Source organism: Sciurus vulgaris (genome assembly GCF_902686455.1).
Source record: "Sciurus vulgaris genome assembly, chromosome: 12".
NCBI lineage: Eukaryota > Metazoa > Chordata > Mammalia > Rodentia > Sciuridae > Sciurus > Sciurus vulgaris.
This window is the reverse complement of record NC_136473.1, coordinates 13,118,075-13,130,984: the sequence shown is the minus strand read 5'-3', so window position 1 is coordinate 13,130,984 and position 12,910 is coordinate 13,118,075. Positions and strand designations below refer to the sequence as shown.

At 43.6% G+C, this 12,910-nt stretch overlaps 2 protein-coding genes across 2 annotated transcripts in view; one reads left to right on the top strand and one right to left on the bottom strand.

The window, feature by feature from the left end:
* LOC306642116 (uncharacterized protein) overlaps positions 1-12,910 on the bottom strand; it is a 238,383-nt gene that overhangs the window by 86,851 nt on the left and 138,622 nt on the right. The gene's annotated exons all lie outside the window — the stretch shown is intronic.
* IL15RA (interleukin 15 receptor subunit alpha) overlaps positions 1-12,910 on the top strand; it is a 32,974-nt gene that overhangs the window by 6,931 nt on the left and 13,133 nt on the right. Inside the window, 1 exon segment of the mRNA XM_079107540.1 lies at positions 12,250-12,444. Within this exon segment, the coding sequence (XP_078963666.1) occupies positions 12,250-12,444 (195 nt within the window).

The following is a 12,910-nucleotide window of genomic DNA, read 5'->3' as shown; positions in this document are numbered from 1 at the left end:
AAAAAATGTAAATAGATCAAACTACAAAATAAATAACAATAAAGATCTACAATTTAGGAGTTTTTCCTAATTCATCTTCAATAGTACTCTGATCTCTGGCTGTGTTTTCATAACTTTAGATGTTTTGCAAATTGCTCAATATAAAGTCACTACATATAACATTTGTGTATACCATACATACATTTTATAAAGCTTTACAAATTATTGAAACAATCCTTTATTGTGGTTAGACTTCAGTTACCTCCTGAACTGTGGCATATTTAGGTTGTTTTAATGTGTTTGATGTTCTAAACATCCAGTAGGAATAACTGGATGAAAATAAGCTATATGGGGGTGGGGAGAGAGAGCCAGGGGAAAACCTTTAATGTCTAAGAAATGAAACTCTGGGAATTCTCCTCTTCAGTCACATCATTTTACAAACTAACTTCCTTTGGACTGAATCACTTTTGCCCGGTTGGTTTTGTAAAATAGTATGGAACTAAGTAAACAATTGTATAAGATTCCTTAGTGTATATTCTAGAGGTGTGTCAGTGTTACTCATTACACATGGAAACCTGCTGTCCTTGGAAGACTTGATTCCCAGCACTGGGGCAGTGGGGAGCCCTTGAGGAATCTGTGCAGGGGAGACAGTACTGGAGTCGTATGGAGGAAAGACTCCTTCTGCCAAGAGTATGGATAAGAAACAGCAGTCAGGGAATCTGGAGGCTGGAAGCTAGGCTTAGCCTTTCGTGATAGTTCCAATGAGTGGCAATGAAATCATGAACCAAGGCAGTGTCAAAACTGGGACAGGAGGGAACAGGTATTCTCTTGAGTACAGAATGTATTTATTTCATTCTTTGCTTTTGGTTTTCCTTTTGACCTTCCACATCTCCAAAAGTAACCATCCAACTTTTCACTTCTCCAAAAGTTATTATTTAAGGGCTTGACCGAGTGACAGTGAAATTCATTGACATGGTAAGATGGGTTGGGAAGCCCAGTTTATTAAGCCTGAGAGAGAAAGAAAAGAGTTGATGAGTTTGGGGCAATAAGCTGAGTACAGTCTGTACTTAAGGAAGTGTGTTGAGTTGGCTGGCATTTCAGCTAGAAAACAAGGAAGGAAAATGGATTACTGGGAGTCCAGAGACTCGGACTCTCTTAATATGTCAGCTTCATACTGAGCTTCATGAGGGCAGGACCCACATCTTAAGCTTCTTTGTATCTCCCCAAATGTAGCACGTTGCGGCAAGTGAATGGTAGAGTAAGTTAAAGAACACGTTGAAGTGGATTCTGACTCTGCTTAAAGAGTGGAAGGGTCACACTTACCTGACAGCTTTTGAGCTCTGGATGTGAGAGTAGGCCAGGGCTCCTTGCCCAGAGTAGACTCTGTAAATTGACCTTATCAAGAAGCCTGATTCACAGGTTCTGGGAAGCAGAAAGAGTTGTGACCTTACACACTGTTTTGGTGGCTTTCTTAACAAATGATCGTTGGACTAGTATACGTTTTTTGGCTATTTGAGTTTCGAAAATCGTAGAACCTTAGTCTGGTTCCAAATTCCATTACTTCATCCCTTCTGGTGTATGTATTCATAAGCTACTAAACTCAGAAAATGTCTGTCATACACAGGGCTTAGAAATCTGAGAGTAGCAGAGAACTGGGAAGAATATTCAACACCTTCAAGGTCCTCACACTACTGTAGACAAGGTGAAACTTACATTGAGCATCTAAGGAGTAATGTTATGGAGTATGATACAGCAATTGAAGCACCAAAAGATGTGATTGGGGTTTGTGTAAATGAGAACATATTGCTACAATTAAATGTATTATCTCCAATGTAATTATGAGATCATTTAGCATTATAAAACAAGTAACTGGCCACCATCTGGCTGGTGGGGTTGGCTGCAATATATTGAAATCCTTGTACATTAAAATATCAGCTATTCCTGGGTTTTTCTTTGTTGGAGGACCATGCACAATGGACTTCCTTTTTCTTTTTACTGAAAAATCCTCCTGCTATAAAATACCCAGAAATGGTGAGTAGTATAGCACAAACACCTCTTTAAATCCATAGCTGGGAAAAGATAATCAAACACTTAAAGCAAAAAAATAACAATGGGAAGCAGCATAATTCATAGTTACCATGGTATGGAACCAGCCTAGATGTCCATCAACAGAGGAATGGATAAAGAAAATCTGGTATGTATACACAATGGAGTTTGATTCATCCATAAAGAAGAACAAAATTATGTCATTTGCAGGAAAATAAATGGAACTGGGTGGTGTCATGGTAAGAAAATAAACCAAACTCAGAAAGTCAAGAGTTGTATGCTTTCTCTCATATGTGGAAGCTGGAGAGAAAAGGGGATCTCATGAAAATAGAAGGAATGGTGGGGTAGAGGTAGGGAGGAGGGGGAGGCAAGGGAGGTCCTAGGGAACGAAGTTGATCAAATTGTGTTATGTGCATGTGTGGATAGACCACGATTCAGGACACTCTCCTGTATAATTATTGTGCAACAATGAAAACATTTGGAAATAACATTATATTCTGAGGATATATAACTTAGGTAAAAACCAAATAAATGACAACAACCACACATAAATTGGGAGAAGAGAAATGGAGGTAGGCTGCGTGGGGTTCTCATGCCATATATGTGAAGTGGTATAATATCACTCCAAGGTAAGATGTGATACAGAAAGATAAACTGTAAACTCCCAGGCAACCTCTAAAATAATCCAGTTACACCTAATAAGACAACCCAGGAGGTAAAATAGAATTATAAAATATACTCAAATAGTTCATGACAGGGTCTCATCTCCATAGAAAAGCTTATGGAATCTTAAAAAAAAAAAAAAAAGCTATTAGAATGAGTGAGTTTAGCAAGGTTGCAGAATATGCAGTCAATATATCAAAAAAAAATCAATATACAAAGCATTAGCAACAAACAATAGGACATTGAAATGAAAAATACCATTTGCATTGATGTTGAAAATATGAAATGCTTAGTGCTATCTCTAGGCACTTTTAGTTAAAAGATAAGTAAGGTGGTACATTGAAAACTATAAAATATTTCTGACAGAAATTATGGAAGACTTAACTCAAGAGAGATACTGTGTAAATGGGTTTTAAGAAGACAAAATAATATATAACAGTATTATTAAGATGTCATTTCTTCCACAAAAGGATTTATAGATTTAATACTGTTCAAATAAAAATTTCAGCACACTTAGTATTATTAGTTTTGGAAACTGATAATCCTGATTTTAAAATTCAGTAAAGAACCTAGAAATGCAAACTCAAACTTCGAAAAACAATTGACAAAAATTTACACGGGGCTGGGGTTGTGGCTCAGCAGTGGAGCACTTGCCTAGCATGTGTGAGGCACTGGGTTCGATCCTCAGCACCACATAAAAATAAATAAATAAAGGTATTACGTCTACCTACAACTAAGAAATGTTAAAAACTAAAAAATATTTTAAAAAAAGATTTACACTGCTCGACTTCAAGACTTATGAAACCAGGATAATCAAGCCAACATGGTGTCAAGATAAACAGATAAATCAATCGACAGGCTAAAATGGTAAGTCCAGACATAAACACACATATAATTGGCCCTGGTTCAGGTTCTTATAGAAATACCATGGGAAGCAGCACCAGCTAGCAAACACACCCTGTTCCGGAGGGTGCACGGAGAGATAAGCCCTCTGCGATGCAGGATAAAAGACAGGGCAGAGCAGGAACATTGGGGGAAAACACCGACACTCCAGACCCCACCCTGAGCTCCAGATAAGCAATTTTGAGGTCCAGGTGCTCCAATGGTAACCATAGCAATAGCAAAATCCAAAAGCAGCTCAACAACTGACTAGCGTGGCCAGGCCAGATCCTCCGACTCTCAGTCCCCTGGAAGAAGGTTCCTCATGGCAGTGGGGAGCAGGGGTCACCACCATTGGACAGTAAATGCCTAAACAGGAAATAAATCAAGGACTACCACGGACAGAATAGCAGCCCTGGTGCTGAATCGAAAGAACCACCTGGAGCGTAAGGACCGTCCGCCCCGCTTATTAAAGGAATTCGCACGTGTGTCACCGATGTGCCAGGAACTTGATGTAGGATCCTTCAACTTCAGAAGCAAGAGGGAGTTCAGGGAATTCCGGCAAAATGTGTTAGTGAGGTTTGGGAAATCTTTTGAATGGACACTTGTCAATCACCCATTACGTCCTCGGCCTGCTCTTCCATTAGGGTATTTATCTTCGTATTGATTTCATGAGAGTCCGCTATGTACTGAGCATCTTAACTTTTTGACATTTGGTGTAAATATTTTATTTTATTTTATTGTCTTTTAGTTCTTTTGTTTCACTTACTACTTTCATTTAGGTGTTTATGTGATCATTTCTTTAATGGTTTCTGACTTTGTTACTGTGCCAAGGAAGCCTTACTAATTAAGAAATGCTCTCCTGTGTGTTCTTCTCATTCAATAATAGGCTCATTAGAGGCCATTTCTTCTTCTGTATCCTTCCCTGGTGCCTGCATTGGGATTCCTTTAGGGGAGATGGGAATTCCCAGGATTTTGGTGAAGGAGTTGGAGATTACCAATTTAGAGGTACAGAGGGCTACACTGAGAGATGATGATTCCTTGCATTTTAGTCTCGGTTCACAAAGTGCATTTCATGCTCAGTAACCCTGGGTCTTCTCAGTGGCCTTGTGAATTATCATGCTCAACTCACACATAAGGACACTGGAGTTGAGTGAAATTAAGAGATTTACCCAGTCACTCAACCTCTCTTTCCACGCCCAGTATACTTTATACTAATCTTTTCTATCATTTTCTATTCCCTTATTCCTCTACTCTTTTATTCAGTAAACAGAAGTCATTGATTGACTTGCAGATGGACTGGATAACCTGTCAGACCCCATATTCATTAAGTCTGAGTTTTTATGGAACAAGAACAAATGTGTTGGGTCTGTCTGGCCACAGACTCACTCTTGGAGTCCTTGTTAGTTAATCTGCTGGATGAGGGAGAGCGGCAGGGCCAGGGGTCCACCTCACAGGAGACCCATTCTGACAGTCGGCTCTGTTGAGCTCACTCTCCCAGCAGTGATAAGAAGGGATCAGGATGGTTGTAGAAATCTTCTGTGCACAGAAGCACAGCCTGAAAAACTATAAATCACAGGATTGGGTCCCTGCATTAGCTTTATAGGCTGTAGCCTCCAATTCCACCTCTCCGTCAGGTTTCTTCCTGGCTGGGCCTTGGGCACACACTGGTTCCTCTACCTGGAATGGGCCTTTCCTGCTCCTCCCTCCTTCACTTGGATAACTCTTGCCCCTCCTCCCACTTTTTCCAGGGCAATGTGCCAGCCATTCCAACTATATAGCAATGTCTATCACTCCCAGCGGAGCTGGGGTGTCTACCTGGTTTATCCCCTAATCCTGTACACTTTATCCCAGGAAGAGAAAGCACTGCAAACAAAATGTGTGGAAGGACCAACCAGAAATGAAAGCGACGTCAGCCTTCAGGAGAAAAGGGTCCTCCAAGTGGAATGAGAAACCACTGTGGCCAGTGAAGGGAACCCGTCATCTGAGTAACAAAGTGTGAGGTGTTGGTGTGAGGAAGGGGTTCTGAGGCTTCCTTGACCTTGGAGGTTGCAGAATAACCGTTGGCAGAGGCCCTCTGTCCTCTGGAGGTGGGGAGCTGTGATCTCACAGGATCCTTGAAGACCCAAGACGACCATGTGAAAGAACAGATTTGGAGCAAGCAAGAGAAAGGGCAGGTGAGAAACTCAGTTAGTGACAGTCCTGCCAACGAAAACCCAGTCTTTGTGTAGCTCTTCCTCACGGGACTTAATGTCTTTTTCTCTTAGTTTCTGGAGTCACTGATCCGTGGCTGGAGAGAGACTGTCTAGCTACAGATGATGTAATAGCACCCAGAGAGGTCCGAAGGTTCAAGGTCAGTGCAGGCTCTCTCAGGAACATTTAATCACAGAGCAGGCCTCATGTTTTTATGGGACTCTCCATTCTGGTTTGCTGCCAAACATTTCCAGGGTTGATTTGAGTTGATTGTTATGAACATTCCTCCCCACCCAACCCCACTCTTACACCCCTATGTATTTTTCCGAGCTGTGTAGTAGCATACAACCAAGCACCACAGATAACAGATTTAAGACTGATAGCATGGAACTAAACCTGTGGTACTGCCAAGCTAAACGCACACACACACACACACACACACACACATGGATTTTTGAGATGGAGAAGGGGGAGTTAGATCCAGTTAAAAGTAGTAGAACAGAGCCAGGCGGGGTGGCACATGCCTGTAATCCCAGCAACTCACGAGGCTGAGGCAGGAGGATTGCGAGTTCAAAGCCAGGCTCAGCAACAGAGAGGCACTAAGCAACTCAGTGAGACCCTGTCTCTATATAAAATGCAAAAAGAGGGCTGGGGATGAGGCTCAGTGGTTGAGTGCCCCTGAGTTCAATCCCTGGTACCTTTCCCCTACCAAAAAAATGTAGTTGAACAGGAATTCAGAAGAGATCAGCAAGCGGTAACATGTAAACACAGTCATCATCAATGGAACCAATGACCTGAAAAGGTCATGAGCAAGCCATTCTTCATAACTTCAAGGGAAATTTTTAATGATTGCTAAAAAGCCACTTGCTGCAGTGCATCTGTGAGCACCATCAAGCACCGGTTCTGGATCAGCAACACCACCATCACCTGGAACTTGGAAAGGCAGATTCTTGGGCCCTTCCTCAGACCTCCTGACTCAGAAGCTCTGTGGGGGGCCCAGAACTCCATGTTTTGAGAAGCCCTCCAGGTGCGTCTGATGCCAGATAATACTGACATCAGTGACAGACAACCTGAGGTGAAGAGAGGCAATAAGAAGCAGAGCAAACCCTCCACGTGGCAATGTGAACTTGTTCAGGAAACCAAAGCTACAACTGAAATACCAAATGTCAAACGAGTGGCATCAAAACCACTAGATCCTGGTCATGGAAGACGCAGCTCTGCAAGGTGTGGAAAAGTGGTGAGAAAAAGAGGACAAACCAACACTCTGAAAACCATGATTAAGGAACTAAGAAACATTCCTCACCAATCTCAGCCTGAGTCGTCAAGGACTTCTAGAATTTTCTTCAAGAAGAATCTTCAAAGGTCCCAGGCTTAGCCCATTTTATATTGCTATAACAGAATGCCTGAGACTGAGTGATTTATCAGGAATAGAGGTTAATTTAGCTTGCAGTTCAGGACGAAGTCCAAAAGCGTGGCCTCTCTCTGTATCTGGTTGAGTGCCTCGTAACATGCCCGCGGGCCTCATATGGTGAGCTGGGCCAAGGATGCTAGCTTAAGTCTCCCTTCCTCTTGTTATAAAGCCACTAACACCATCATGGGGCCCCAATCCTGATGACCTTAACTATCCCGATTCCCTCCCACAGGCCCCACTTCAAATACCGTCAACATGAGACTCTGGGGATGGAGTTTCTCACACAGGAGCTCCCAGGGCGGGATGGGAATCATGGAAGGCCCCAAGGACCACTCTTCAAGTGGTTTTTATGTGTTTCTCGCTTTGCTTACTTTTAAACTTTTAAGTTCTGATTTAAACTCAGTTTCACAGTAGAGTTGCAAGACCTCCCGAATACCCTTTGCCCGGCTTCCCTGACTATTTTCATTTTGCTGTTTAACTTATCACTCCCCGTCTCTCTCCATATATATATTTACACATGTGCATTTTCTTCTAAACCATTTTAAAGTAAGCTGCTGACATTACGTCTTTCTTGGCCAGACTTCTTCAGTGTATTTTCCCTAACGATGGCGTTCTCTTCCAAAAAGTCACTCGTCATCACCGCACTGTTGTCAAAAGCAAGAAATGTAAACTTGACACTGATTTGTTGTCCAATACCCAGTCTGTGTTCAAATCTGTCAATCATGCCATTGCTGTCCTTTTTATTGACTTTCTCCCTAAATCTGGACCTAATCCAGGGTCATGTGTTGCATTTGGTGTCTCTCCAGTGCCCTTCAAGTTGGAACGCTTCCTCCGCCTTCTCTCTTGAGCTTGAATACAGGTCAGCTAGAAAGCCCCTCTGGTGTTTCCTCTTAGATTCAGCTATGGGGTTTTTTTTAAAAGGAATACTGCAGGAATAACGCATGTGTTCTTTTCAGTGAGGTACATGATATTGTCTTGCCCCAGTTTGGTGACGTTAACTTTGATCACCTGCTTAAGGTGAGGTTTCCAGCTGTTACCATTTTCCCCATCAGTGACCATTGTCACTGGTCACGGATTTGCAGGAAGATGCTTTCAGGTTGTGTGGATCCACCCGAACTCTGATCCAAGAATCAGAGAGTAACAGAACCCACTCGTGCAGTGGTTGGAGCTGGTCATGTAGCCCGTGCAAGCTGTTCTCTGTGTGCCTGGCCTAGAACTTGAAGTCCACCAGAAGCCAGTCTGGGTGGGAAGCAAGAATCACCTGGAACTGGTGGGGCTGGGTTGTTTGTTACCCATGTGGGCTCTTGACCTTGACCTTCAAGACTCCAGCATTCACAATGGGGTACCCTACCAGGCCCCCTCATCATAGAACTAAATAGGCACCCAGCCAAGAAGAGAGAAGTGGCAACAAAGATCCCCACCCGCTAGAGGAGGTGTCCTACCCACAGAGCATAGGACACCCAGTGACCAGCGGATCTCAGAGCTCAACAGCAGGAAGACGGCTTCACTCCCTTTCTCTCCTTTTGACCTGAGTCGACTGGGCTCTGCAGAGAAGGGACGTGGAGAGTGTGTGTCTGGCTCAGCTCAGTGCACACCAGAAAATCCACACAGTTTAAAGACCTTACTCCTTACCAAACTTCAGCATCCCTGGTTTCTTTTCTTATTCCATCATTCCTTTGATGTTTATTATTTAACATCTGGAAGAAGAGCTTTTTCTTCTCCCTCACTTATATATCTATTCATTTGCTTATATCAGCATTGACTCCAGCAGTATTATTTTATTTGGTTCCATTAGTTCTAATCTGTTTATGTCTTGATTGGTTGATGCTCAAATCATCTGACATTTGGCCAGCAAGCATCTGTCCTGCTAGGCAATTATAGCCTTTTGACATGTTCCCCTCAAGCTTTGAGTACTTCCCTACTTTCTGGCACAAGAATATGTTCCAGGCTCATCTTGTGCTTTCTCCATCCTAGCCCTGGATTCTGCCTTTTCCCTGAGGAGCCCTGAGTCCTTTGACTGGAGACCAAGATCTGGCACTAGGTACTCACTGCTAATATGCATTCCTACTAGGCACTGACAGCACAGCAGGAGCACACACACGTACACTCACACAAACACGTATGTACACACTGCACACCCATGTAAGCACCCATACACCCACATGCACACATACAAAGACACAAGCATACACATGCATGTAGATATACTCAAACCAGAGGTGTGTACATGCATACACATAATTACATAGGACTCCTTAACCCCAATTATGTTCCAGCAATATAGGGTACTATGTGCTAGTTGGCCCTCCCCCTTTTTATATTTGAAACTTCTTTCAGCAGTGAGAAACCTAGGCTTAGTTTTTTTTTACTCATTGATGACATCTACTTCCTTTAGATTATCAAGAAGAAAAAGAGTGATAACAATGACTTAGATCTTTATCCCCAGCCTGAACAGCATAGTCAGACTTCAGAGGAAAATCTCCAGATGAAGAACAGTCACTATTTCTCCAGGATCAGACCGAGTTTCCTTTTCATTTAAAACCAGTGATTTCAATTGTGCACATAGCACAGTTATGGTGAATCATTTCCTATTAGCTATGTGACATTTGTTATGCCAACCAGGCGAGGTGGTGCATGCCTGTAATCCCAGCAGCATGGGAGCCTGAGGCAGGAGCATTGCAAGTTCAAAGTCAGCCTCAGCAACTTAGTGAGGCACTTAGAAACTCAGCAAAACCCTGTCTCTAAATAAAATATAAAAAGAGGGCTGGGGATGTGGCTCAGTAGGTAGAGTGCCTGCCTTGCAAGCATAAGGCCTTGGGTTCAATCCCCAGCACCACAAAAAACATATATATATATATTGTTGTCCTATAATTGAATACCCGTACAATAATAGCAATATTAGCAGGAGGGGTGCTGAGCTCAGAGGAGGAGTACTCACAGGGAATTGAAAGTAAGGAACAGGTTGAGCTGTCACCAAAGGAGATTGCATGTTTACTGAAATATATGAGAACTTTGAGTCCATCTTGATACATGATAAATTGTTCCACTCACATAGCGACCAGCACTGAAAGGTGACCAAAGGAATCACCCAGCGACACTGAATCTCATGGGGTTCATGGGCATTGGCTATATTATAATTATTACTGACATGATCACTATTGCATTGACATTTTAAATCTCCTTGAGTAATCAGCCACAAATGTTTCATTTCAAAGTGTGCTACCAACGCTAGGAGTTGAAAAACACTGGAAGGGAATATTTCGAGACTTAGAACATGCGAAAACTTTTCCTGGCAAAAATCCCAAATCTGAGCACAACACAGGAAACAGTGAAGACAGAAGAAAAGTGACCCAAAAGAGACCGAGAAATTCCGAACATAGTAATTTGAAATTAAAATCCGTTCTCACTTGAACATGAGGCCTGTGCAGGAAGATGGTTTTGAAGGGATTCCAAACAACGTACCAAAGAGTTGGGAGAGAAAGAGCGAAAGAACGAAAAAATGTACAACAGCCAAAAGTCAATGACAAATATGGCGCCCCCAAAATGGAAGTAGCCTACACTGTAGCTCCTCCTTTTCTTTTTGGACCCTTAGATATTAACTTGTAAAACTCATTTCTACAGAACACAGCTAGTACACAACTGCCAGGATCTTAAACTGGAGTTTATAGTCTGAGTTCAATTCCAAATATCATGAAAGTAGACCCACCTGGGCCAGTCCACCTCACTCCTGGTTTCTTCTGAAAATGTGGCAATAATCAGCATATATATATATATATATATATATATATATATATGCTGATTATACATGTAGAAATAAAATACATTCAACTCACTCGCATTCAATGGTCAGACTCAAGCCTGTTATTGAGGAAGAGTGTATGTATTCCTATTCGTTATTAAAACAAGTTGTTTCTGTTTTTCAGTACTGGGGGTTGAAACCAGGGGCTCTTTATCACTGAGATGCATCCCTACCCCTTTCTCATTTTTTAAAATTTTGAGACAGGGTGTCCTAAATTGCAAAGGCTGACCTCAAACTTGTGACCTCCTGCCTCAGCCTCCTGAGTAGCCAGGATTACAGGCATGCATCACCATGCCCTGCTAAGCAAATTGTCTTGTGTACTTACTATTTCCAGATTCTGTACTAGGCTCAGGAATGTAATGTTGAGCAAAACAGACAGAACCCCTTCCTCACATAGCTCAAAGTGATACAGATGGCAAGATGTGTTTTAATTATATAATCTCCACATCTTACATATATACTGTGGAAGAGACTATAAAGGGAAAGAACAGAGGTAGGGGAGCCAATTTACTGGGTAGATGAAGGAATGCTTTACTGAGGAGGTGCAGTTGCAGTCAGCCAGGAAGGGTGGTAGAGACAGGCGGCCAAGTGTGGTGGTGGGTTGGGGGTCGGGGTGGTGGGGGTGAGGAGTGGGGTTTGGCATGCTGAGTGGTGCAGGGAAAGCAAAGGCTAGTGTGTCCGGGGCAGAGAGAACTAGAGAGGCAGGCAGGGCTGGGTCTGGCAGAGCCTTGGGGACTTCTTAGGGATCACGGGTTTTTGTTTGTTGCGGTGCTGGGGATGAACCCAGGGCCTCTCATGTGCTAGGCAAATGCTCTACCACTAAGCCACATCCTCAGTCAACAGTTTTTATTCTAAGAGCTGCAGGCAGCCAGGGAGGAATAAAGCTATCAAATATGCATCTCTAAGGATCATGCGGTTGCCTGTAGAAATGGACCATCGGCTTATGTTGTGGGGCCGCGGCCAAGATACAGGGAGAGCTGTGGAAGGTTATTACTGTTGACCAGCAAGTCAGGAAAACGGGAGTCCCCACATAGCTTGGTCGGGACTGAGAGACAGCAAAGGCTGGAGACCCACTCCCCTGTCCCTAGCTGTCCGGATGGCTGGCGTTCAAGACCAGCTCCTGAAAGCCCTTCCTGATCCCCTTGCACATGCTTGGAGGGGCCTCCCGGAAAAGTGGACCCTGGCCACACAGCTTCCTCCTGCTGCACGCCGGCGCCCTGGAGAAGCGCTCTTAGCACGCCCAGCTCTTTTCATCCGACCCTCTTGTGCACTCTGGCAGGCACCACGTGCCCCACCCCGGTGGCTGTTGAGCATGCGGATATCCGGGTCAAGAGTCACAGCGTGAACTCCAGGGAGCGGTACGTCTGCAACTCTGGCTTCAAGCGGAAGGCCGGCACCTCCAGCCTCACTGAGTGTGTGTTTAACAAGACCACAAACACCACCCACTGGACCACTCCCAGCCTCAGGTGTATCAGTAAGTAGCCAGTCCCAGGACTATCCCCACCCCTGCTGCCAAGGCCACAGGGAGCAGAGCAGCAGTGTGGGAGCTGGACAAGCGTCTCAGGGCAGAGATCTGTACTGGGGTCTGAGGCCAAATATGCCCATGTGACCCTAAGCAACATCAGCCAGAGGTGCAGATACACAGTGTTGGGGTCTCACAATTGTGAGTTCAAATCCTGATTGTGCTGCTGACCATGTTGAGGTCTCCAGCAAAGCCTTTAACTTCTGGGAACTCTGGTTGGTCATCTAGAAAATGAACCTGATGTCAACACCATGGTTTGTAGGAGAATTAAAAGGAGATTGGTAAATATTAACTATTACTATTATCCATGTGTGTTTTGAAATCAGCGAGAGAGTGGGCTGATTCTGATTATCAGTCACACCACTTAGAAGGATGTGATTGCTGCCTGGAGAGCGTTTTGGATTCCCCATGAGAAGCC